This window comes from Pseudophryne corroboree, chromosome 12, assembly GCF_028390025.1.
Source record: "Pseudophryne corroboree isolate aPseCor3 chromosome 12, aPseCor3.hap2, whole genome shotgun sequence".
In the NCBI taxonomy this organism is placed as follows: domain Eukaryota; kingdom Metazoa; phylum Chordata; class Amphibia; order Anura; family Myobatrachidae; genus Pseudophryne; species Pseudophryne corroboree.
The window spans coordinates 116,993,694-117,021,375 of NC_086455.1; the positions used below are offsets into that span (position 1 = coordinate 116,993,694).

At 46.1% G+C, this 27,682-nt stretch overlaps 1 protein-coding gene across 12 annotated transcripts in view; it reads right to left on the reverse strand.

Moving 5' to 3' along the window:
* Positions 1-27,682, reverse strand: part of MGA (MAX dimerization protein MGA) — a 428,176-nt gene that overhangs the window by 276,978 nt on the left and 123,516 nt on the right. For 11 of the 12 annotated variants that reach the window (XM_063947913.1, XM_063947912.1, XM_063947916.1 and 8 more), the window contains exon 9: positions 13,111-13,507. In XM_063947913.1, the coding sequence (XP_063803983.1) occupies positions 13,111-13,507 (397 nt within the window). The remainder of the gene's footprint in view (positions 1-13,110; positions 13,508-27,682) is intronic. The other variant, XM_063947915.1, reaches the window with a different exon arrangement.

Sequence of the window (27,682 nt, forward strand, 5' to 3'; positions counted from 1 at the left end):
TGTTCGGGGCAGGCAAGCGTCAGATAACACTCGTAGGGTCATTAACCTGATTGACCGCTGCCAGGCCAGGAGTGAGCCTCTTTTGCTTCTATCTTTGGATGCAGAAAAAGCATTCGATAGGCTCCATTGGGATTATTTGAGGGTTACCCTAGGCCATTTTGGATTTGCGGGCAGGATACTAGATTCTATCTATGCCTTATACTCCTCCCCTTCGGCTTCGGTTTTCACCAATGGGTGCAGCTCCTCTATATTTAATATTACAAATGGGACCCGGCAGGGATGCCCATTATCACCCCTTATCTTTATATTAGCTGTGGAACCACTGGCAGAACGAATCAGGGTGACAGACTCCATTGTGGGCCCAGAGGTGGGAGGGACGCCACATAAAATAAGTCTTTTTGCAGATGATATACTGGTATGTCTTAGAGAACCCGAAACGTCTCTACCCCATTTACACTCTCTTTTAAACTCCTATGCAGCGGTCTCCTATTACAAACTGAACACTACTAAGACTGAAGCCCTCCCCTTAAACATTCCTGACAGCACTCTGAGTCGTCTAAAGAATGATTATAAATATGCGTGGCAACTTAGATCGCTTAAATATCTGGGGGTCCACCTATCCAGAGGGCGGGACTTAATGGGGTGCAACTATGACCCGCTTTATCGTGCATTTGAATCGTTAATCAAAGATTGGATGATGCAGGAGGTCTCCTGGGTCGGACGGGTAGCGGCGGCAAAGATGGTCCTTTTGCCAAAACTGATGTACCTCTTTCGTACAATCCCGAGGGTCTTCCCTAAAGAAGTCTGTAATAGATTTAATCGCCTATTGATTAAATATATATGGGGGGGCTTAAAGCCGAAAGTAGCTAAATCCACATTGACAGCGCCAAAAGATGCCGGGGGAGTAGCATATCCAGACCTGGAAAGATACCATATCGCTTGTCTACTCACCCAAGTTAGGGATTGGTTCACGCAGAGCGATGTTAAACCGTGGGTTTCCCTGGAACAGGAAGCAGTATTCCCCTACACGCTATCAGACCTGTTATGGTTGCCCTTCAAATCAATCCCAGCCAGAGTTGCTGAGTGCCCAGCAGTTCACGCAACTTTACTGGCATGGAAGGAAGTATCAAGGTCTCTCCCCCCTGGAGCTCTTCCCTCCCCCGAGCTATCCCTCAATACTATAGCCCTATTGATCCCCGACTTGCACTTACACCACTGGCGAACCCTGGGTCTCAACACTTTGAAAGACGTCCTGCGAGATGGAGCCTTAGTCCCCTTCTCCTTACTTCAAGATCAATTTCAGGTACCCAAACAAGACTTTCATAAATATTTACAATTACGACATTGGCTTCAGAGTTGCTCTCCAAGTAGGGCCCCACACACTGAGCCCCCTAAAATGCTGATGTCACTCCTCAAACCTAGAGGCAATAGAGGAGGCATTTCTAGATGGTACCAACATATTGTAACCGAATCTCACCATGGGGTGTTCCCTGCACAGACCAAATGGGAAAGAGACCTCCCAGCAGTATTTACGGAGGATACCTGGAAATGTATCTTTAAATCTTGTTTTAGAATCTCTAAATGTGTAAACCATAGTGAAATGTATTATAAACTGGTCCATAGAGTATATTTAACACCGGACCGTTTACACAAAATCTGGCCTGATGTCTCCGCTAGTTGCTGGAGAAACTGTGGGATGGTGGGCGATATTTTGCACGTTTTTTGGTTATGCCCGGTGATCCGGACTCTGTGGAGTGAAGTGTTCCTCTTCATTTCCCATATATTGGGAATAGCCCTTGTGCCCGACCCCCTCTTAGCACTCTTTCACTATTACGGGAAGGAGATGTCCAGCAGTGACAGATATATTTTAGGACATATCCTTATAGCTACTAAAGCCGCCATTGCTTCCAAATGGAAGTCTGCGGTTATCCCCAATATCTCATTGATAGAAAAAAGTGTCCATCAACATTATGTGTTTGAGATAGCAGAGGGCAACTGGGCTCCAAGAAGGTCCTCCATTAGTAAAAAATGGTTTAAATGGTCCCTTTATAAGGAAAATCTAGGCCAGAACGGAGCTCTAGCAGACACTCCAGACCTTGCTGTGCTTTGCTCCCCAATACGCACTTGACATTGTCTTACTAAGTGAAGCAATCCCCCTACCATTCACTATACTAACATTCCATTGTTGTACCATGATATCCCTGATATGTACCTTCCCATCCCCACATGTCTTTATTAGTTATGTTTTGTTTGCATACCCCTCCCTCCTCCTGTTTTTTCTTTTTACTCACTGATTTAATTGTATTTGTACATGTAATCTGTTTGAAAACTCAATAAAAATGTAATATTAAAAAAAAAAAAAGCACAGATAAAGCGGAAACCTGCCCCTTAAGGGAGGAAAGCCGTAGTCCTTTAGTGAGACCATCCTGAAGGAAAGACAGGCCAGTGCAAATCCGCATTTCTCACACCAAGCAATGTACATACGCCATACCTTGTGATAAATTCCAGACGTTACTGGCTTCCTAGCCTGAAGTATCGTCTTCACAACTGGCCGAGATAATCCTTTTGCTCTTAAAATGCTGGATTCAAGAGCCATGCCGTCAAAGCTAAGTCGATCTAAATCTGGGTGGCGACACGGTCCTTGAAGAAGATCTAGTCGCAGGGGTAGACTGAAAGGCTCCCCAACTACCATGCTGCGCAGAAGCGTGTACCACTGGCGACGCGGCCACTTTGGAGCTACAAGATTGACTGTCAGGCCTTCTCGTCGAATGTGTTTAAGTATTCGTGGAATTAGGGGAATCGGTAGAAACATATCCCTGTTGAAACTGCCATGGATCTGACAGACTCCCTGAAAATGAGGAGTCTGAAACACTGCTCCCCAGCCCATGAGGCTGGCGTCTGTGGTGACCAACATTGAAGACCAAATAGTGAACGGAGCTCCCTTGGTCAGTGTGTGGCTGTGAAGCCACCAGTGGAGAGACTGACGAGTGTGTACCGACAAACGGATGCAACTCTAACAGCTGAGAATTTGAGCTTGAAGGGGTCGTGCATGAGACCTGGCATATGGCACTGCTTCAGAGGTTGCCACCATCTTGCCCAACACCTGCATGCATCTGTGAACTGAGACTATCAGCAGTTGTAACAGTGCTCGAATTCTGGACCGTAAGTACTGAATCTTGTCCTGAGGAAGAAAACTTTCTGGCTCTTGGTGTCGAATAAGAGTCCTAGAAACACCATTTTCTGGGGAGGAAGTAGGGACGATTTTGGAAAACTTATTATCCACCTGAATGACTGTAAGGTGTGTCTATTGTGAGCTGCAAGTGTTGGCGAAGAACAGTCTCTGAAGGAGCCTTGATTAACAGATTGTCCAAGTAGGGAGTAATATTGACTCCCTGACACCTCAGTTCCACCACAATATCGCCCATGATCTTTGTAAACACCTGAGGAGCCGTGGAAAGACCGAAAGGAAGAGCCTGAAACTGAAAATGCCAAGGGGCGGCTGCAAATTTTCAGTATTTGAGGGGCAATTGGAGATTTTCGGTATTTGAGGGGCAACGGGAAGAAACGGACTCTTGCTTCCAGTAGTTTTGGATATAATTTTCGTTAGTTCAGAAGAAACTCCCCTTCAAAGGGCACAGCTGTTAAAAGTCTGCTTGGAATCAGAGTCAGCGTTCCAAACCCAAAGCCAGAGAGATCTTGTTGCCGTTACAGCTAATGCAGACATACGTGACTGGAGCGCAGCAGAGTCCAACAAGGCCTCTCCTACATAAGTTAGAGCTTCAGAAATCTGTTATGCTAATTAAATAGCTTCCGATGGATCGTCAGATTGCATTCCAGACACCACCTGTGCTAGCCAGTCATCCACGGCCTTAAGCACCCAAGCGCCAGTGAGGATTGGACATAGAGAAATACCGCATAAGGCAAACATAGATTTTAGAATTGCCTCTATTTTTCTATCCGTAGGATCCTTCAAGGTAACGGATTGTACGGAGGGAATAACCGTTGCCTTCGCCAAGTATGTTATTGGGGCATCTACCTTTGGGGCTGTTTCCCAAAATTTTGTGTCCTCCTCCGTAAATGGATACAAAAATGTCAATTTCTTAGGGGCCTGGAAACGAGAGTTTGGTTTAAGCCAAAATATCTGCAAAATGTGAAGGGAAGACAGCCACTTGTCTTTTCTACCTTATCCGCCGTATCTTGGAGATTAAGAGCCTGACGAATGGCTTCTATTAGTAATCTAACACAATGAGCTTGTAGAGAGCTCCTCCTCTTCCCAAGCCAAAGCATCCTTCCACTTCGGGTCTACTTCACCTTCCTCTAAGGGAGAGGCTACAGCATCTAACTCCTCCCCTGGAAGAGTTATAGCGGGTAATTGGTGTGAGCGTTTAGTGGCTGTAGTATTACCCGAAGAAATCACCATCTTGTTCAAGGACTGAGCTAAATCAGAGAGACACTTGTCCATATTTTTCGCCCACAGTGGCTCCTTGGGAGTCTGACAGGAACCAGTACCTGATCTGGACTGATGCAAATCTGATATGGCATCGGCCATGTTCTTGGCCCACAGTGGCATAGACTGATTTGCGGAACATCCCTGCTGGTCCAATACCGGTGTTCCAGTGCTCGTAGTACAGAGAGTACCCGCGTCCGTGCTACCTTCTGAAAGCTTGGAACCACATTGTGAACATGCAAAATAAAACAACCGAGCCTGCTTTCCCTTTTGCAGACTTGTCCGGTTTATTGGCCATATTAATATTTTTACCAGTGTCCATAAAACAGTAAAAAGTAATAAATAAAAAAATCTAAGAATGTGCCCTGAAATAAATATATATATCTCTCTCGTATATATCTATCTATCTCTCTATATCTATATCTCTCTCTCTATATCTATCTATCTATCTATCTATCTATCTATCTTTGGGCCAGATGCATCATTGTTTGGAAAGTGATAAAATGGAGTGAAAAAGTACCAGCCAATCAGCTCCTAACTGCCATTTTTCAAATACAGCCTGTTACATGGCAGGTGGGACCTGATTGGCTGGTACATTTTCACTCTCCATTTTATCACTTTCCAAGCGATGATGCATCTAGCCTTATATCTATATATACTCTGACCGGCACTCCATATAACGAAAAAAATTTATTGTCATAAAGTTCAATGAGCTGTTATATACCACTACAAATTTTGAGGTGCATGTCAGCACGTGTGATGGCGATCTTTTTTCCAGAGTGCGGATGTAGCACCGATGGTCCGGTTTCCAGATATCTGCACGTGGTATATAGCAGCTCATTGAACTTTATGACAATGGATTTACCACCTAATTTGCCTTTGTAGCAAACAATGGCTTTCAAGTACAGCTGTTCGATTATTGTTATTGTTTTTTGTTTATGTGGTGTCGTGGTTACGGGGGCCTCTCCTCTCCCTGCCACCGGCTGAATGACGATGTTTTACACGTTTCCGGAGGTGTGCGGGGAAGTGGGAACCCGTCCCATACAATTGTTTAGAAGTGTCGTCCCCCCCCCCCCCCCCCCCCCGCCGCCTGGCATGTGACGCGGTCGCGCCTGGTACCGGAAGTGCGTGGGGAAGCAGGAAATGGATCTGTACACTGTGTTCTATTTAAGGTAGGAACTGTTTGTTTTGTATTTATCCTGACGAAAGGTGCCAATAAAGTAGCACCTGAAACATTGAAATAAGCCTGTGTAGCTGTTACATTATTTGCAAATACGTGGAGTGACGCACGTTTTGTCTCCTCTCCTGTATGTTCCTGGTTGGATCGTGGGAAGGCACCCAATGCCGGTCATGGAGTGCCGATCAAAGTGGATTCGTTTGTATTAAGGCCTGCTTGACAGGCGTTTGTTGGACAAGGCAACCAATCTATTTTATGTATGGATTTGTGTCAGTGCTTTCCTCACTTCTCACTAGTTTTTGTTTGTTGTAACACTGGTGTATTTTAGACTATATGGACTTGCTGTTACTGTGATCCATTGTCTAATATGGAGGGATCCAACAAAAGTAAAACCAAAACTGTACCTGGTTTTCAAGCTGCTAACTTGCCTGTGGGAGAATTTTTAAGCTTTACAGACTCTGAGGCAGAAAACACTTTTAGCAAAAGATACCCTTCAAACAACTGCGGGGGGAGATATTTCTCTGCATAAAGAAATAAAAAATAAAAAAAAAGAGATAGACTACCACCTGCACAGTGTTACTATTTTGGATTACTACCGGGAACGTAAGATTCAGAGGGGTTTCAGAATTAAGAATGTTCCAACTATTGGAAGGATGAACCCAGAATTCTGCCGTCGCTAGATCGCGGTTCTCAATAAATGTTCTTGTGATCTAATGCTATTGGTAATAGAAGAATCGACCAGAATTATGAATGAAACAGGGAGCAAAATAGCAGATATGGAGTTGTCTTCTAAGCATCTTCTGATAGATGAAACCAGCACAGATTGGATTGCAAAATTGGGTCAGAAAATTGAGGTGTATAAACAAATAGTTAATCAAATATAAAATACTAAATTAGCAATTGTTAACAAAGACTATGGAGGAACAGTCTGTTTATCCTTCCCAAAGGAAGAAATTTCTACAATAGTAGGAATACAAGACGATACTTAACAGACACAGAGGCTTCCACTGAAGAAAGCTCTACAAGTGAACATGAACCTTCAACTAGCATCTTTGTGAATATTCCCCCTTTAGGGACAGTGATGCGCACCAGGGTTGCGCAAGGAAAAGATTACGCAACCAAACGCGGCGGGACGGCCAAGGGGAGAGGACGAGGAAGATGCTAGCTCCCCCTTGCAAGATAGAAAATGACACATACAAAAAAACAAGGATTTACCACCTAATTTGCCTTTGTAGCAAACAATGGCTTTCAAGTACAGCTGTTCGATTATTGTTATTGTTTATGTGGTGTCATGGTTATGGGCCTCTCCTCTCCCTGCCGCTGGCTGAATGACGCAGTTTTACACGTTTCCGGAGGTGTGCGGGGAAGTGGGAACCCGTCCCATACAATTGTTTAGAAGTGTTGGTGGTAATCATGGAAACAGGACCCACCCCCCGCCGCCGGCTGGCGTGTGACGCGGTCGCGCCCGGTACCGGAAGTGCGTTGGGAAGCGGGAATTGGATCTCTACACTGTGTTCTATTTAAGGTAGGATCTGTTTGTTTTGTATTTATCCTGACGAAAGGTGCCAATAAAGTAGCAACTGAAACGTTGAAATAAAATAAGCTTGTGTAGCCGTCACATTATTTGCAAATCTGTGGAGTGCTACAATTAGTGAACCCCTCTATAAGTAAGGAGTGTACCACTAAAGTATAGTCTCTGCAAATATAAACAGGGCAGCCTAAACACATTGATAATATAGTACTTGCTGTTGCTTGTGCCCGTCTGTAAGAAAACAGAGTGAGAATTCCAGTGTGTGTGTGTGTGTGTGTGTGTCAGCTGCGCAGCATCCCTCATACTGGAGCCCCGCCAGCGTGGATAAGATTGCGCCCGGAGCTCAAAACCTTTCACACAGGACTACGAGAAATAGAATTACCGGTGAGTAAATTCTTATTTTCTCTGACGTCCTAGTGGATGCTGGGAACTCCGTAAGGACCATGGGGATTATACCAAAGCTCCAAAACGGGCGGGAGAGTGCGGATGACTCTGCAGCACCGAATGAGCAAAGGCAAGGTCCTCCTCAGCCAGGGTATCAAACTTGTAGAACTTAGCAAATGTGTTTGAACCCGACCAAGTAGCAGCTCGGCAAAGCTGTAAAGCCGAGACCCCTCGGGCAGCCGCCCAAGAAGAGCCCACCTTCCTTGTGGAATGGGCTTTTACTGATTTAGGATGCGGCAATCCTGCCGCAGAATGAGCTTGCTGAATCGTGTTACAGACCCAGCGCGCAATAGTTTGCTTTGAAGCAGGAGCACCCAGCTTGTTGGGTGCATGCAGGATAAACAGCGAGTCAGTTTTCCTGACTCCAGCCGTCCTGGCTACATAGATTTTCAAAGCCCTGACTACATCTAGTAACTTGGAGTCCTCCAAGTCCCGAGTAGCCGCAGGCACCACAATAGGTTGGTTCAAATGAAATGCTGATACCACCTTAGGGAGAAATTGGGGACGAGTCCTCAATTCTGCCCTGTCCATATGGAAGATCAGATAAGGGCTTTTACATGACAAAGCCGCCAATTCTGACACACGCCTAGCCGAAGCTAAGGCCAATAGCATGACCACTTTCCACGTGAGATATTTTAGCTCCACGGCCTTAAGTGGCTCAAACCAGTGGAATTTCAGGAAATCCAACACAACGTTAAGATCCCAAGGTGCCACTGGAGGCACAAAAGGGGGCTGAATATGCAGCACTCCCTTAACAAACGTCTGAACTTCAGGCAGTGAAGCCAGTTCTTTTTGAAAGAAAATAGATAGGGCCGAAATCTGGACCTTTATAAATCCTAATTTTAGGCCCATAGTCACTCCTGACTGTAGGAAGTGCAGGAATCGACCCAGCTGGAATTCCTCTGTAGGGGCCTTCCTGGCCTCACACCAAGCAACATATTTTCGCCATATACGGTGATAATGTTGTGCTGTCACGTCTTTCCTAGCCTTTATCAGCGTAGGAATCACTTCATCCGGAATGCCCTTTTCCGTTAGGATCCGGCGTTCAACTGCCATGCCGTCAAACGCAGCCGCGGTAAGTCTTGGAACAGACAGGGCCCCTGCTGTAACAGGTCCTATCTGAGAGGCAGAGGCCATGGGGCCTCTGAGATCATTTCTTGTAGTTCTGGGTACCAAGTTCTTCTTGGCCAATCCGGAACGATGAGTATAGTTCTTACTCCTCTCTTTCTTACTATCCTCAGTACCTTGGGTATGAGAGGAAGAGGAGGGAACACATAAACCGACTGGTACACCCACAGTGTCACTAGTGCGTCCACAGCTATCGCCTGAGGGTCCCTTGACCTGGCGCAATATTTTTTTAGCTTTTTGTTGAGGCGGGACGCCATCATGTCCACCTGTGGCCGTTCCCAACGGTTTACAATCTGCGTGAAGACTTCTGGATGAAGTCCCCACTCTCCCGGGTGGAGGTCGTGCCTGCTGAGGAAGTCTGCTTCCCAGTTGTCCACTCCCGGAATGAACACTGCTGACCGTGCTAGCACGTGATTTTCGGCCCATCGGAGAATCCTTGTGGCTTCTGCCATCGCCATCCTGCTTCTTGTGCCGCCCTGGCGGTTTACATGGGCGACCGCCGTGATGTTGTCTGATTGAATCAGCACTGGTTGGTTTTGAAGCAGGGGCTCTGCTTGACACAGGGCGTTATAAACGGCCCTTAGTTCCAGTATATTTATGTGTAGTGAAGTCTCCTGACTTGACCACTGTCCTTGGAAGTTCCTTCCCTCAGTGACTGCCTCCCATCCTCGGAGGCTTGCGTCCGTGGTCACCAAGACCCAGTCCTGTATGCCGAATCTGCGGCCCTCGAGAAGATGAGCACTCTGCAGCCACCACAGCAGAGACACCCTGGCCCTCGGGGACAGGGTGATCAACCGATGCATCTGAAGATGCGATCCGGACCATTTGTCTAACAGATCCCACTGAAAGATCCTTGCATGGAACCTGCCGAAGGGAATTGCTTCGTAAGAAGCCACCATCTTTCCCAGGACTCGCGTGCAGTGATGCACCGACACCTGTTTTGGTTTCAGGAGGTCCCTGACCAGAGATGACAATTCCTGGGCCTTCTCCACCGGGAGAAACACCTTCTTCTGTTCTGTGTCCAGAATCATGCCCAGGAAGAGCAGACGCGTCGCAGGAATCAGCTGCGACTTTGGGATATTCAGAATCCAGCCGTGCTGTTGCAACACTTCCCGAGAGAGTGCTACGCTGACTAACAACTGCTCTCTGGACCTCGCCTTTATAAGGAGATCGTCCAAGTACGGGATAATTAAAACTCCCTTCTTCCGAAGGAGTATCATAATTTCGGCCATTACCTTGGTAAATACTCTCGGTGCCGTGGACAGACCAAACGGCAACGTCTGGAATTGGTAATGACAATCCTGTACCACAAACCTGAGGTACTCCTGGTGAGGTGGGTAAATGGGGACATGCAAGTAAGCATCCTTGATGTTCAGCGACACCATAAAATCCCCCTCTTCCAGGCTTGCAATAACCGCCCTGAGCGATTCCATTTTGAACTTGAACTTCCTTATATAAGTGTTCAAGGATTTTAAATTCAGAATGCGTCTCACCGAACCGTCTGGTTTCGGTACCACAAACATTGTGGAATAGTAATCCCGTCCCTGTTGAAGGAGGGGAACCTTGATTGATTATCACCTGCTGGAGGTACAGCTTGTGAATTGCCGCCAGTACTACCTCCCTTTCCCTGGGAGCAGCTGGCAAGGCTGATTTGAGGTAACGGCGAGGGGGAGTCGCCTCGAACTCCAGCTTGTATCCCTGAGATACAATTTGTACAGCCCAGAGATCCACTTGTGAGCGAACCCACTGGTTGCTGAAGTTTCGGAGACGCGCCCCCACCGCATTCGGCTCCGCCTGTGGAGCCCCAGCGTCATGCGGTGGACTTAGAGTAAGTGGGGGAGGATTTTTGTTCCTGGGAACTGGCTGCCTGGTGCAGCTTCTTTCCTCTACCCCTGCCTCTGGGCAGAAAGGATGCGCCTCTGATCCGCTTGCCTTTCTGAGGCCGAAAGGACTGTACATGATAATAAGGTGCTTTCTTAGGCTGTGAGGGAACCTGAGGTCAAAAAGTTGACTTCCCGGCTGTTGCCGTGGATACGAGGTCCGAGAGACCGTCCCCAAACAATTCCTCACCCATATAAGGCAAAACCTCCATGTGTCTTTTAGAATCAGCATCACCTGTCCACTGCCGAGTCCATAATACTCTCCTGGCAGAAATGGACATTGCATTAATTCTAGATGCCAGCAGGCAAATGTCCCTCTGTGCATCCCGCATATATAAGACGACGTCTTTTATATGTTCTATGGTTAGCAAAATAGTATCTCTGTCGAGGGAATCAATGTTGTCTGACAGGGTATCAGACCATGCGGCTGCAGCACTACACATCCATGCTGAAGCAATAGCAGGTCTCAGTATAGTACCTGAGTGTGTATACACAGACTTCAGGATAGCTTCCTGCTTTCTATCCAGAGGCTCCTTTAAGGCGGCCGTATCCTGAGACGGCAGTGCCACCTTTTTTGATAAGTGTGTGAGCGCCTTGTCCACCCTAGGGGATGTTTCCCAACGTAACCTGTCCGTTGGCGGGAAAGGGTACGCCATCAGTAACCTCTTAGAAATCACTAGTTTCTTATCGGGGGAACTCCACGCTTCCTCACACAATTCATTTAATTTATCAGATGGGGGAAAAGTCACTGGCTGCTTTTTCTCCCCAAACATAATACCCTTCTTGGTAGTAACCGGGTTAATATCAGAAATGTGCAATACATTTTTCATTGCAGTAATCATGCATCGGATGGCTTTTGTAGACTGTGCATTTGTCTCATCCTCATCTACACTGGAGTCAGACTCCGTGTCGACATCTGTGTCTACCATCTGAGCTAGCGGGCGTTTATGAGCCCCTGATGGCCTCTGAGACGCCTGGGCAGGCGCGTGCTGAGATCCCGGCTGTCCCAAGGCTGCTGCGTCATCGAACCTTTTATGTAAGGAGTTGACACTGTCTTTTAAAACCTTCCACATATCCATCCAATCCGGTGTCGGCCGCGTCGGGGGCGACACCACACTTATCTGCCCTTGCTCCGCCTCCACGTAACCCTCAAACATGTCGACACAGCCGTACCGACACACCGCACACACACAGGGAATGCTCTGACTGAGGACAGGACCCCACAAAGTCCTTTGGGGAGACAGAGAGAGAGTATGCCAGCACACACCACAGCGCTATATAACACAGGGATTTACACTATAATGAGTGATTTTTCCCAATAGCTGCTTATTATCTTATTTGCGCCTAAATTTATGTGCCCCCCCTCTCTTTTTTACCCTTCTTGTACCGGATACTGCAGGGGAGAGCCTGGGGAGCGTCCTTCCAGCGGAGCTGTGAAGAGAAAATGGCGCTGGTGTGCTGAGGAAGAAGGCCCCGCCCCCTCAGCGGCGGGCTTCTCCCACGTTTTGTATATCTTAATGGCGGGGGTTTTTGCACATATACATTTTTCCAGACTGTATTATGTGCATAATGTGCCAAAAGGTATTCTTATTGCTGCCCAGGGCGGCGCCGCCGCCCCCCCCCCCCAGCGCCCTGCACCCTACAGTGACCGGAGTGTGTGGTGTGCAGTGGGAGCAATGGCGCACAGCTGCAGTGCTGTGCGCTACCTTAATGAAGACCGGAGTCTTCTGCCGCCGATTTCATCTCCTTCGTCTGTCTTCTGGCTCTGCAAGGGGGACGGCGGCGCGGCTCCGGGAACGGACGATCGAGGTCAGGCCCTGTGTTCGAACCCTCTGGAGCTAATGGTGTCCAGTAGCCTAAGAAGCACAAGCTAGCTGCACGCAGGTAGGTTTGCTTCTCTCCCCTCAGTCCCACGTAGCAGTGAGTCTGTTGCCAGCAGATCTCACTGAAAATAAAAAACCTAACAAATACTTTCTTTCTAGCAAGCTCAGGAGAGCCCACTAGGAGCACCCAGCTCTGGCCGGGCACAGATTCTAACTAAGGTCTGGAGGAGGGGCATAGAGGGAGGAGCCAGTGCACACCAGATAGTACCTAATCTTTCTTTTAGAGTGCCCAGTCTCCTGCGGAGCCCGTCTATTCCCCATGGTCCTTACGGAGTTCCCAGCATCCACTAGGACGTCAGAGAAACTGTGTCTGTACTCCACAGGCACAAAACTAAAACTGAGGTACTTGTTGGTCAGGCTGGAGATGGGATGGGAAAGAGGGGGGAGGAGTTAGTTTTCTATAGATTCTGTGCCAAACTCCTTACCCACACACACTAACCCATTAGTAAGTGCCAAGCGTCCACCAGATGGATGAAAGAGAAATCAATAACCAAGGCAGAGCGTGCAAGTCGCACCAGGCAACCTGTGCTGTATGGCACAAAATAGATTAACTGTATGAGGACATATCGGTCTATGAATCCACTCAGAGAAGCATCTGACATATTTTCTACAATACTCACTGCAATCAAGAGCTTTCCTCTTTTTTGTTTTAAAGTCTTCAACAATTTCCTTAAATTCTTTTTTCACTGGTGATATAGCTTCATGTGTTTTGTTTTCTGCTTGTTGATTGTTATTGCAATCCTCATAAATGGAAGATGAATAATCCTTACCCTCAGCATCATCTTCTTCTTCTTGTGTAGGCCTGGCTGATTTAACCTGAAATCCATCTTTTCCAAGGTATAATTTGCTCTTCAGGCAATCACAGTTAAGCATACAGTTCACTCGGCGGCAATGAGTAGCTTTGGGCATTGCGAGACTTAGACTTGAACAGATACAACCCAGACGGCAAAATTCTTTGTTGCATGAGGGTGCCCGTCTGTAAATCATTTTGTACATAGGTTTGGTTTTCAGAGAAGCCTTGGGGGAAAAAATATAAAAACAAACACCACTCATTTAGATTGTTGTCAACAAGGAATGGAGGGCTATACCTTCATGGGAGAACAACATGGATGAGGCTTGAATTAATAGCTAATATTAAACTTGGCTTCCTGTCAGAATGCAGGAAAAATGGGTTAGCCGCATTGTGGGAGCGCCCTTATTTAAAAAGTAAATTTTCTTATTAATTATTAAGATATCGGTTTAAAGTTTAAAAATAACACATTCTTGTCCTTTGAAGAAGGCACAACAAGAGCCACAAAAGCAAACTTCCTGGGTGAAGATATTGTTTTACACTTCTAAAAGTATCTCGCTAGTGTTCATATTAATCATAAAATTGGCACTTAGCAATTAGAACCACCAATTCAACTTAGGCATTGCAAGTGGGGCTCACCCACTACATTTACTTCCATACTGTTGGAAACCTATGCTTTGGCATTATCAAACCTCCATAAATGTAAGAGTAGTATGATTCCTGAACAGAACTGATGCAGGATCACACTACTCCTCCTACATTTATTCCTAGCTGTAAAGTAGTCCCATTTAGCAAATTCCACCTAATAACCTGTGTACTGGTGAAAAGGACAAGGGTCTTTCCCTACTTCATCTACCCTTTGGCAGGTCATGATTCCTCCAAGAGATTACTAATGAATGACACAGTAAAAGTTCTTTGCATTTTGACTTCTGGAGGAAACAGCCCCACTTCAGTGGCTGAGAAACGCATCAAGTACCGCCTTACTTTGATGTCTGCAGACTAATTCACAGTATCAGTCCTGACAGCTCCGGTCACCGTTCCTAATGTGCTCGGCCAGTCGGTGCCAGCAACAGGAGGACAGACCATACGGACCGTTTTTAATAGAGGCTGTGGCAAGCATGTCCACCCAGTAGACCAATGTTTGTCAGTGGACTGAAGCGAGCCATGGGTCATACACGTAGTCCACTTTTGCACCAAGTTGCCTCACATTTGCTTCAAGTCGGTCGTCTGTAACTAATTGGTCATATTATTGCGGAGCTTAATATTTCCTACTGTCTGTTACATTAACATCAAACGGGACGCCTTTGCTAATAAGTAATGCAGAAGAGATTACCAACGAAAAACCTTGCATTTACTCTGCATTAATCATTTACCACTGTGTGGAACTGTGGTGTTTTGAAAGAGTGTCCAAATTATTGTTGATACAAATTAATGAGGAGAACTTTGCTATTTGGATACAAACCTGTTCTTCACTAATCACCAAATGGATACAAAATTGTTTGACTTTCAGCACTGGGTCTGCAGACCATTCATTGGCTCAAGAAAGTGTGATCTTTAATTTTCTTCTTATTTATTTATTTTATTGTGTTGTGTTTATTATGACTAGTGAAATATAAGTATTTATAATAAATATTGGATTGCTTGAAACTGTCATGGACAGCGCTTCCCCTCCTGTTTTCTTTTTCCTTATTTCAAGCTACCCTTTGGTAGGTCACGATTCCTACAAGAGATTACTAATGATTGACACAGTAAAAGTTCTTTGCATCTGATACGGTTTCCATTTTTTATTAAGTTGATATTGAGAGAACATTTTGCTCCATCGAATATCTTCATCAAATTACAATTACCCACAGGATTTGTATATAGTACACTTACTGCAGGGGGGACCCTTTAATCAATCCTTTAGTATAGCGTACTATCCAATAGAGCAGTGTTTCCCAACCTCTGTCCTAAAGGCACACTAACAGTGCAGGTTTTAGTGATATCCAAGCTGGAACACAGGTGACTTAATTAGTACCTCAGTTATTTTGATTTAACCATCTGTGCTGAAGCCTGGATATCACTAATACCTGCACTATTGGTGTACCTTGAGGAACGTGGTTGGGAATGCTTGCAATAGAGGCATGAATTTTTATGCCACTGTGTGTTTTTTGTGTATATGTATTGTGAGATCAGGATAGGGGTGCCCTCTACTGAGGTAGATGGGCACCTCCAAACACACAGCAGCTAGAAAAACAGCACACCAATCCATGGTTTTCATACAATCTAGCCGAGGTTAGTTTTATTGTGCAATACAAAAACTAAACAAAATTAAATCCTAGCGCATCTGGGCACTAATTAAACATTACAGATTCCCTCTCTCATAGTGGTATGACCTAATACGCCTACAACATACACAGGCATATTCACAGTACTTACAGTACAGTAAATCACAGTGTCTCATAAGAGGCCTGCTGTCTGTTTTTCCATCTAGTGAGATCCTGAGCCAAATCCTTACCCAGCTTACATCAGCCTCCTACAGGTGCAGGCACTCATTAGCCTGCACTCAGGCTGAAGGCCTAAAAACCCGAAATTGGCATTATGAGTAGAGCTCCCCCTTCTCTCTCACACCCATACCTACAGGACCAATTTTCCAGCTCTTACTAAAATCCCAAACTCTAATCAAGTCTGTTTAGCAAAACAGACATTTCCTTGGGGTTTAAAATACATAGGCCAAATACCAGGGACAAACATAGCTCCTGTTTATCACTATACAAGTGCTTCTATTGAATATCCCCCCATCCCTTGATTTTTAACCTGTGAGGCGAAACTACAGTCCCCAAACAAAACACGAGACAAAACGTCTGCATCGGCCAGCTGGCTTCCTGGCCTGTGCTGTACTGAAAACGTAAAGTTCTGCAATGGCGTCAACTCCTTATTCTCCTAATGCTCTCTTTATTCTCTGACAACCATTTCAATGGGACGTGATCAGTGATCAACACGAATTTTCTTCCCAGCATGTAGTACCTGAGAGTTTCTAACGCCCACTTTATTGCCAATGCTTCTTTCTCGACATTGGCATAGTTTCTCATGTACTTTAAACTATGTGCTTAAATAAATAAGAGAATGTTCTCCACCCTCTTTGTTCTGGGATAGAACTGCACCTATCCCTACATCAGCTTGCATCACAAATTCCCTTTGAAAGTCAGGCGTCATCAAAACTGGTTGGGTATACAATGCTAACTTCGACTCCTGAAAAGCTTTTTCTGCTTTATGACTCCATTTAACCAGAACTTTCAGTTTGCCCTTGGTAAGGTCTGTCAGTGGGACTGTAATGGAAGCAAATCAACAAATTTTTACTCACCGTAAAAGCTCTTCCTTGAAATCCATCTGAGGGATGCCATTACCTTTGGGTTATGTATAGTGAGCTGTGGAGGTGATCACTAACTAGCTTAAGACTGGCTCCTACCCCCTATATAACCATTCTGCCGCCACTAGAATCTCAGTCAACGTTTTAGAAAAGTCGGAGAAAAGAAACATGTAGTAAACCGGGAAACCAGAAAACCAACAGGTAACTCAGATACTCTTCTGGCCAAAGTAATGGCCAACAGAAAAACAACCTTTAAAGTAAGGTATTGCAGTTGCACAGATTCCAACAGTTCAAAAGGAGCCTTTTGAAGTGCCTCCAAAACTAAGTTCAAGTCCCAAGAAGAAACCGGTGGGACATAAGGAGGGTGTATGTGAGGAACCCTCTGCAAGAAGGTTTAAACTTCAGGAATGGTGGCCCATTTCCTTTGAAAAAGGATAGACAGGGCCGAAATCTGTCCCTTAAGGGAAGATAATCTGAGACCTTTAACCAAACCCACATGGAGAAAAGATAAACGACGGGACACTCAAACTTTCAGGTTTCTACTTGTGTTGTTTGCACCAAGAAATATATGTCTTCCATAACCGATGATACATTTTGGAAATTACTGGTTTGCAACATGTATCATGGTTTTCACAACAGATTGTGAAAAACCCTTGGCCCTCAAGATGTAAGATTGAAGAGCCATGACATCAAAGCCAATAGAGACAAATCGGGGTGATGGCAGGGAGCCTGAATTAACAGATCAGGTCGCAGAGGCAGACAATACAGAACCTCTGCCAACATGTTATGAAGGACTGTGTACCAATGACGGCACAGCCAAACCGGTGCCACTAGAATGAATGGCAGTGCTACTGACCGAATCCTTTGAAGCACCCTTGGTAACATAACCAGATGAGGAAAGATGTACCTCAACTGGAACACTCAACGAGCTGCCATGGCATCCACTAAGGATGCTTGAAGATCCTGGGACTGAGATCCGTATTTTGAAAGCTTCTTGTTGAGACGGGAAGCCATTAGATCTATGCCCAGTGATCACCATCTGGCCACTATCTCTGCAAACACTTCCTGGAGTAACTGCCATTCTCCTGCAAGCACTCTGTGGTGACTTAAAAAGTCAGCCTCTCAGTTGTCCACCCCAAGAATGTAAACTACTGAAATTGCTGGGTTCCAACTTTCTGCCAAATAAAGGATGGGAGAAACCTCCCTCATTGCTCACCAGCTGTGTATGCCACCCTGTTCATGTAAGGAACTGGCGTGGCACTGTCTGGTTGGATTCGCACTGGTAGGCTCCTTAAATGGGATCGAGCCTGAACCAATGTGAACTAAATCGCCATCAATTCCAGAATATTGATGGAAAGAGAAGATTCCAGGCTGGACCAAAGACCTTGTAGGTGTATACCTTGCACCACTACCCACCAGACTGTTAGGCTGACATCTATGATGACATTGATCCAGCTCATTACTGACAACTGGTAACCTCTGTTCAGATTTACATCCTGTAGCCACCATATTAGTGACTGACGGGGCTGCAGAGATAATCTGAACATTTGCTTGACTAGTCTCATTGTACCCATCGACGAAGCACCTGGTTTTGCAGTGGACAAAAGAAGCCACTATTTATAAATAAAGAGATCTTTCTAAGGCGCTGCAAAATGGAGCAGCAGAATACAGTACAAGTAGGTCACCAACCTACAAAGACAATATGTAACAGAAAAATACAGTCTCACTTTCTGCGCTCCAAATGTCCCCTTGTTTTAAACGATCCTCACAGCGATGTCATGATATGCATGAAAAAAAGAGAAACAAAATACAATAGTGTAATCCTGTATGGACACTACAGTTCTTTCCACTGTGTAAAGGGGAAACTAGGTGATGAAGATGGTCCCAGAAAAGAGATACGACGTCCACCTTCTTATGGGGTCACCCAAAAGTGATGCCGTGAAGATACGGTAATGAATCCTTACGTGTATGCTTACTTGAAAAAGTGAGATAGAAAGCACATAAAGGTTTCTTTTCCGTAGATAATAGGATTTTGGTACTTACCAGGTAAATCCTTTTCTTTGAATCCATAGGGGGCACTGGAGTACTCTTGGGATATGGACGGCGTAGCAGAACAAAGGCACTGAATATTTAAATTTAGAACTCTCCACCCCTCCATATCCCAGAGTACCTCAGTGTACGACCTCAGTGTTTTTACTGAGCGAACTACTATAGAGAGGTTGACAATGGAGAATTCCAATAATATAACGGACAACAACAAAGTTGACACATAACGTTACTGTCAACTAAACAGTTGACAGCATAACCGATAGACCTTTATAATTTGAACCAATCGGTGAAAAAGTGTTACCATAAGCTCCTCTGAGCTTAATACAAACAGGTAAAATGTGTTACCATAAGCTCCTCCGAGCTTAAAACAAGCAGGTAAAACTGCTCTGGGTGGGCGTCCAGTGCCCCCTATGGATTCAAAGAAAAGGATTTACCTGGTAAGTACCAAAATCCTATTTTCTTTTTCATCCACTAGGGGTCACTGGAGTACTCTTGGGACGTACCAAAGCTTCCCTCGTGGGCGGGAGAGCTGTTTGACACTTGTAACAGTAGGCAGCCAAAGATAGATGCTGATGCCGCAACCATTCATAACATGTAAACGTGCACAAACGTGGTGCACTGAAGGCTATGTAGCCGCGTCGTAGACGCTCCACGACCCGCTGGTTCTGACATTCCCACAGAACCTGTGGAATGAGCTATTACTGACGAAGGCGACTGTAACTTAGCCTTAAAGTAAGCCTGACTTGTAGTCATTTTTATCCAACTGGATAATGTCTGCTGAGAAACTGGCTAACCCCAGTTGGCCGCATCATAGAGAACAAACAACGTATCCGTATTACGTACTGTAGACGTTCGGGACATATAGACGCGTAATGCGTGTACTACATTCAGAATTCTAGAATGTGCTGTCAACACAGGAACCACTATTGGTATATTGATGAGAAGAATAAGAAATCGGAATTTGTCCGAAGTTCTGCTTTGTCATGAGAAAACTCAAATACGGTGGCTTGGAATACAAGGCACCCAAATATGAAAACAAAACCCTTGCCGAAGCTAAGGCTAGAAGAAAACGTTTTCCAAGTGAGAAACTTAATCCCCATTTGTTGTAAGGGTTCAAAATATGAAAACTGTAAGAAATCTGAACCCAGCCTCAAGTCGCATGGCGCTGTAGGTGGGATAAATGGAGGCTGCATTTGATGACACCTTGTAGAAAAGGTGTGTACCGACGCAATAGAGTCAAACGTCTTTGAAAATAACTTGACCACACAGATACCTGCACCCTCAGTGCAGATAAACTCAGTTCTCCATCCCACCCCGTCTGTAAAATAACAGAATACGGGTAACTTGAAAGATGATGTCGGAAACTTCCGAGCTTCACACCCACCTATATAGGCACACCAAATTTTGTAATAATGAGCTGCCGTAAGCGGCTTCCTAGCTCGTAACATGGTTGGTATAACCAATACTGTAATGCCCTATTTCTTTTCTTAAGAGGGCGGTCTGAACCCCCACCCCGTCAACCGCAGCACATAGGTAAATAAGGGTAAAAGAACGGTCCCTGTTGTAACGTATTATGAGCGGGCCAAAATCGTGTGCAAGTATTCCTTGGAGATTCGAGAAGCAAGCTCTCCGAAACCCATGAGATATCACTAGTATGACTGTGACGAACTGTCTTATGATCCGTTTTAGCAACGGAGAGAGCAGCGGAAAATGGTGGAGCCAGATACACGAGGCTGTATGACCACACGAATGTGAGAACCTCCACCGCCACTGCCCTTGTGATCTGTCGTTCTGTACACATACTGAGCGTTTGTAATTGTGGCGAGATGCCCTCATGTATACCTGAGAGTAACCCCACCTGTGGATTCACATATGAAACACCTCTGGATTTAATGCCCAGTTTTCAGGATATAAATCCCGACGGGTGAGATCATCTGTCTAACAGATGTCCATTTGCGGAATGAACCCCGTCGACATCACCACATAATGGTGTTCTGGGCAATTGAGGATTCGAGCTACGTGCCGCATTGCCATGCGGCTTCTTGGTCCTCTCTGGTTGTTGTGTATGCAACTCCCGTTGCGTTGTCTGACTGCACTTGGTCAGACTGAAAGCGAAGTATGTAGTGCATTGTAAATTGCACGGAGTTCCAGGACATTTATCGACAGCAATCTGTCGTGATCCGTTTTAGAACCCCTGTCGCTGATCTTTTTTAACTACAACTCCTGAACCTCTGAGACTCTCGTCCAGAGTATATACACCCTCGCCCCTCTGTGGGAAACGCGAGTGAAGCCCGGCGAACTAAAGCGCTTTGAAAACACATCCTTATTCCTAACACGAATACACCAATGTACCGCTAGTGTGCGTGGCTTTTGCACTAATTACTAGATGGTATATTTGTTCTTGCTGGTGTAGTAGGTAAATGTCTTTGATTTACCGTATTTATAATCTTACCTAGGAATTGACGTCGTTCAGACGGAATTAGATGCGATTGTTTTTGAACTTGTCCTGCCACCGCAGTATACATTAGTAGCGCAAGTTAGAGGAACTCTGTTGAGACAGAGTTCTTATGAGCAGATCGTCTAAGTATGGAACGATTGTCACTGGCAGGGCTCTGAGATGAGCTATCCTCACCAACATCACTTGGTAAATACCCGAGGCGTTGACAAGAAGCCAAATGGTAGAACCTGAAATGGTTAATGGTTGTGGCGTTTTGCAAACGCTAGAACCTGTGATGCAGTGACCAAACCGGAATGGGTAAATACGCATTGTGAAGATCAAGTGCAATTATGCAATTTTGTGGCTCCAAATATGCAAATACTAACCGCAGAAAATCCATTTTCAAACTGCAGTAAGTGACTTGCTGATTGAGACTGCGAAGGAGCCCTCCGGCTTTTGTACCCCAAACAGAGGGGAATAAGTAACCCTGACTCTGTTGGTGTACCAGGCCTGGAAATAAAAACAGCTGAAAAACCAACAGAGACTGAATTCCAACCTGCCAAAACGCCTAATTGCGTCCGACAGAGGCAGTCTTGTCCTTTAAATAGTGGATACATACATGAGTGGATGTCTGGTAACCCGGCAAATGTAACGTGTAAAGGCGCGCTTCCACAATTGGAAATTCGAGAAGGCCTAAGAGGCAGTCAAGCCGCTGGCTTGTTGACTTTAGCGCCCTGGCGTTACAAGTCGTGACTGTTTTTGTACCACAGCCTTGAAAAGATTGAAGTCTAAAGACTTAAAACACCGGACCAAAGTATTTCCGTTTTGATACCGGAGGAGGCAATTTATGGTTGGCCAAACCCCCCCCTATCTGACTGCTGGTCTAATGTACCCTTCTCACGAGTAGTTATTGCTGTGAGGTCTGACATAGAATTTGTCATTGTGTATTAAATGATAAGACCAGTTAAATTAACACCCAAAAGGAAGCTGGACCTTTGGAAAGTCTGAGACTCCTCCATTAGAGCTGGCGGAGTAACTTCGGAGACTCCGATCTTACCGCTCCTGTCGAACGAAGTCATTTTGAATTGCCAATGCTTACCATAGGTCTGGGAATGACCAGGATTCCCCTGAATATCAAATATAGTACCAAACAACTTCAGGCCTTGTCGTGCTGAAACTAGCGACGATAAAAAGCGAGAATCGAGGTAACAGACGTAAGAGAAGCTTTACAGAGATACTCTGCAGCTTCTTATTAACAATAAATCTACCATTCATTGTTCCCATACCTAGAGCGCCTAGTGACCCAAATGTATCTTGGGTCTTTATAATGTTTGCACAGATGAATTCACCAATGGCGGATTCTCCCATTTAGATGTGGAAACGGGTAAATAGACTTAAATGTTAGTCAGATATTCTAAATAAGAAACTCATTGAAGATCTGTCGTTTATTAAATTCGACGGATTAGATGTAAGAGTCTCCTTAGTCTCTGTAAATTTGAGACATTGACCCACTGGTCATTTATTGTAGTAAACCTTGTTTTTAGTCTGTGTTGGAGCCTTACTCCTTATACATACAGACAACACAATAGGCAAAGGGCAGACACCTGCACAATACTTAAGGTGTGTAATATATATATCTATATATTTATGTCGAAATACAGTTTACATGGCTAATTGTGAAACCTGAACAAAAATTCCCACTAACACCCCTGCGCCTCCGTGTGGAGTAGAGATGTATGGCAGGAATGTTCTGGAATTATAAACTGGAAGAAACAGGAATGATTAAAATGGCCCCCATGCCATGCTTACACTGAAAATCACAGGACATTTACAATACCTGCTGCAGTGTTAATATAGGCTTAATAGCCTATTATACAGTGATAATCACAGGTCTAGTATACAGTAAAACACATGCAGTTTACAATACATGCCTTCAGTTAGCCTTCCAGTTAATATAAACACTGCCTGCAGTGAATTTTGTATTAACATTCCTATATGGCAGCCTGCTATTTCCCCTTTGCAGCCGCGCTGTAATCAGCCAGGTTCCCCCCCCCCCCCCCCCTCTCTGTACTCCCTGTAGCCTGGAAGCTCCTTGCATGGAGGCGAGAGATACATTTTAAAATAGCGGAGGGCGGCTGGACGGGGCGCCGTAGCTGTCGCTAGGCGAGTTGCGGCGGGTCTCCCCCTGTGGGCGCTGCACCTTCAATACAGCGCTGACGGGCGGCTGGACGGGGCGCCGTAGCTGTCGCTAGGCGAGCTGCGGCGGGTCTCCCCCTGTGGACGCTGCGCCTCTGGGCGCTGCACTTGACGGAGCGTCTGGCAGGAGGACGGAGCGCCTGGGCCGGAAGGACGGAGCGCCTGGGGCCGGGAGAACGGAGCGGCAGACGGAGACATACAGCGCTGACGGCGCTGGACGGGCTGGGTAAGTGGCAGTGAGCGGCGCACCGAACGGACCCCCCACAGCGGGGCGGCAGCCTGCGCTGACCGCCCCGTTTCCCCACATACCTTTTCTCCGGTCATAGCTGCGACGGGGCTTCTATCTGTAAGCTCCGTCCAGCTTCTTGATCACTTCATCATGGCTGTGACGGGGCTTCTTTCTGTAAGCTCCGTCCAGCTCTTTGATAACTTCTTCCTGGCTGCGTCCAGCTGCTCAGATCATGGCTGTGACGGGGCTTCTATGTGTAAGCTCCGTCCAGCTGTTGCAGGAGACAGTGGGCTGCCTGTGGCTGTGAGGGTGCTCTTTGTGAGGACCGACACGCCATGCGCTGCCTTGCAGCGGCACCATCCCGGACCCATGTTTTTCCAGAAACTGGGAAGGGATGTGCTAAGTGTAAAAATGAAAAATTAAAAAAAATCTTCCACCAAGTGTGGGAATCCCACAAGCCGATGTTAGTGCTTTGAGCACAGAAAAAACACTGAGGTCGTACACTGAGGTACTCTGGGATATGGAGGGGTGGAGAGTTCTAAATTTAAATATTCAGTGCCTTTGTTCTGCTACGCCGTCCATATCCCAAGAGTACTCCAGTGACCCCTAGTGGATGAAAAAGAAATTAATTTTCTCTTTCGCCCGTATAATGAGTATGGATATCACTCATATGGTGGGTATGCAATTAAAAAAGGGAAGCCAATTAGGGCAAAGGAAACCCTTTTTATTTAAAATTCACAAATGAAACACAAATAGACAACCGGCCATACCAATTTGGGGAACAGAGATGGAATTCGACTGACATGATATGATCCGGATATCACAACAATTTGTCATACGCTCCCCTCAATGGATGAACCGGTTAGGACATCAATATTGCACTGTATCAACGCATTTCGATGCTCGGCGGCGTCTTTATCAAGATTAAACAGTGTATATGACACTCTCCTGTGTGGTCAGCTGAAAAGAAGCCACTATATTCCCCAGAAGCTACATGGCCCTGAGGACTCAGATAGGAGGCAACAGTAAAAGGATCCTTATACTAGATTGAAGATCCTGAATCTTGGCCTGCGGAAGAACTCTGTGACACTGGGTTGTGAAGAGAAAGCCCAAAAATATCATCGTCTGAGATGGATTTAAATGCGATTTTTTGGAAATTGATCATCCATCTGAAGTTTTGGAGCAAGTCAATGCTAATCTGAAGATGTTGAGATAGAGCTATTGAAGGAGTCCTTATGAACAAATCGTCCAGACAGGCCAACACATTGACCCGCTGTCGTTTCAGTAGAGAGATCATGTGTGCCATAACCTTTGTGAAGACTCTGGGTGCGGTGGACAAGCCAAACGGCAGAGCCTAGAACTGAAAAGGTCGGTGCCCCAATGCAAACCACAGATGATGATGATTCCACCATATTGGAATATGGAGATAAGCATCCCTGATATCTTTGGAAGCAAGAAATTCCCTTTCCACCATAGAACAAATGACTGACATTACCGACGCCATCTTGAACTTTTACAAATGGAGGTAAGGGTTTAACCGCTTGAGGCTGAAAATGGGTCGAAACGGCCCATCTGGTTTGTCTACTAAGAAAAGACTGGAGTAAAACCTCAGACCTTGCTGTAGTACCGGAACAATTACTCCTGAATCTCCTGTATAAGGGCCGCCCTTCTGCAACCATCCACTGGGAGAGGAGTGGAAAAAACAAAATTCCTGGATTAGGATGCTCCAAATCTAAAATGTAACCCCTGGTTACCAGTCCACTTACCCAAAGATGCAGGTTGGACTGAATCCTAGTTTCTCGGAACCTGAGCAAGCGGGGTCCCACCAGAGGTAAGATCCCAGTCCAGTGACTTGGCAGCAGGTTGACAACTACTGGGGGCATACTGCCACTGAAGGCACCCCTATGGGGACCCCTAGGCATATTCTGGGGGATCTGAAAACTTCCCCTGCACTGGGCCAGAAAGTAACTAAACCTAAGAAATTTTGGTTTGGGTGTTGATACAGGTAGGCAAAGACCTTTACATCCCGTAACATGAGAAAATAAGAATTTACTCACCGGTAATTCTATTTCTCGTAGTCCGTAGTGGATGCTGGGGACTCCGTAAGGACCATGGGGAATAGAATAGCGGGCTCCGCAGGAGACTGGGCACTCTAAAGAAAGATTTAGTACTATCTGGTGTGCACTGGCTCCTCCCTCTATGCCCCTCCTCCAGACATCAGTTAAGGAAACTGTGCCCGGAAGAGCTGACATTACAAGGAAAGGATTTTGGAATCCAGGGTAAGACTCATACCAGCCACACCAATCACACTGTACAACTTGTGATAAACGTACCCAGTTAACAGTATGAACAACAACTGAGCATCACTCAACCGATGCTACATAACCATAACCCTTTGTTAAGCAATAACTATATACACGTATTGCAGAAAGTCCGCACTTGGGACGGGCGCCCAGCATCCACTACGGACTACGAGAAATAGAATTACCGGTGAGTAAATTCTTATTTTCTCTAACGTCCTAGTGGAAGCTAGGGACTCCGGTAAGGACCATGGGGATTATACCAAAGCTCCCAAACGGGCGGGAGAGTGCGGATGACTCTGCAGCACCAAATGGGCAAACACCAGGTCCTCCTCAGCCAGGGTATCAAACTTGTAGAACTTAGCAAATGTGTTTGAACCCGACCAAGTAGCAGCTCGGCAAAGCTGTAATGCGGAGACCCCTCGGGCAGCCGCCCAAGAAGAGCCCACCTTCCTTGTGGAATGGGCTTTCACTGATTTTGGATGCGGCAATCCAGCCGCAGAATGAGCCTGCTAAATCGTGTTACAGATCCAGCGAGCAATGGTTTGCTTTGAAGCAGGAGCACCCAGCTTGTTGGATGCATACAGAATAAACAGCGAGTCAGTTTTCCTGACTCCAGCCGTCCTGGCAACATAGATCTTCAAAGCCCTGACTACATCAAGCAACTTGGAATCCTCCAAGTCACGAGTAGCCGCAGGCACCACAATGGGTTGGTTCAGATGAAAAGATGACACCACCTTAGGGAGAAACTGCGGACGAGTTCGCAATTCTGCCCTATCCATATGGAAAACCAGATAGGGGCTTTTACATGACAAAGCCGCCAATTCTGACACACGCCTAGCTGAGGCTAGGGCCAACAGCATGACCACTTTACACGTGAGATACTTTAGCTCCACTGTCTTAAGTGGCTCAAACCAGTGGGATTTCAGGAAAGCCAAGACCACGTTAAGATCCCAAGGTGCCACTGGTGGCACAAAAGGAGGCTGAATATGCAGCACTCCCTTAACAAACGTCTGAACCTCAGGCAGTGAAGCCAGTTCTTTTTGAAAGAAAATGGATAGGGCCGAAATCTGGACCTTTATGGACCCTAATTTTAGGCCCATAGTCACACCTGACTGTAGGAAGTGCAGGAATCGACCCAGCTGGAATTCCTCTGTAGAGGCCTTCCTGGCCTCGCACCAAGCAACATTTTCGCCATATACGGTGATAATGTTTTGCTGTCACATCCTTCCTAGCCTGTATCAGCGTAGGAATAACTGCTTCTGGAATGCCCTTTTCTGCTAGGATCCGGCGTTCAACCGCCATGCCGTCAAACGCAGCCGCGGTAAGTCTTGGAACAGACAGGGCCCCTGTTGCAACAGGTCCTGTCTGAGAGGCAGAGGCCATGGGTCCTCTGTGAGCATTTCTTGCAGTTCCGGGTACCAAGTCATTCTTGGCCAATACGGAACAATGAGTATTGTTCTCACTCCTCTTTTTCTTACGATTCTCAGTACCCTGGGTATGAGAGGAAGAGTAGGAAACACATAGACCGACTGGAATACCCATGGTGTCACCAGTGCGTCCACAGCTATCGCCTGAGGGTCCCTTGACCTGGCGCAATACCTCTTTAATTTTTTGTTGAGGCGGGACGCCATCATGTCCACCTGTGGCAGCTCCCATCGATTTACAATCTGCGTGAAGACTTCTTGATGAAGTCCCCACTCTCCCGGGTGGAGGTCGTGTCTGCTGAGGTAGTCTGCTTCCCAGTTGTCTACTCCCGGAATGAACACTGCTGACAGTGCTTGCACGTGATTCTCTGCCCAACGAAGAATCCTGGTGGGCCACACTGCTTCTTGTGCCGCC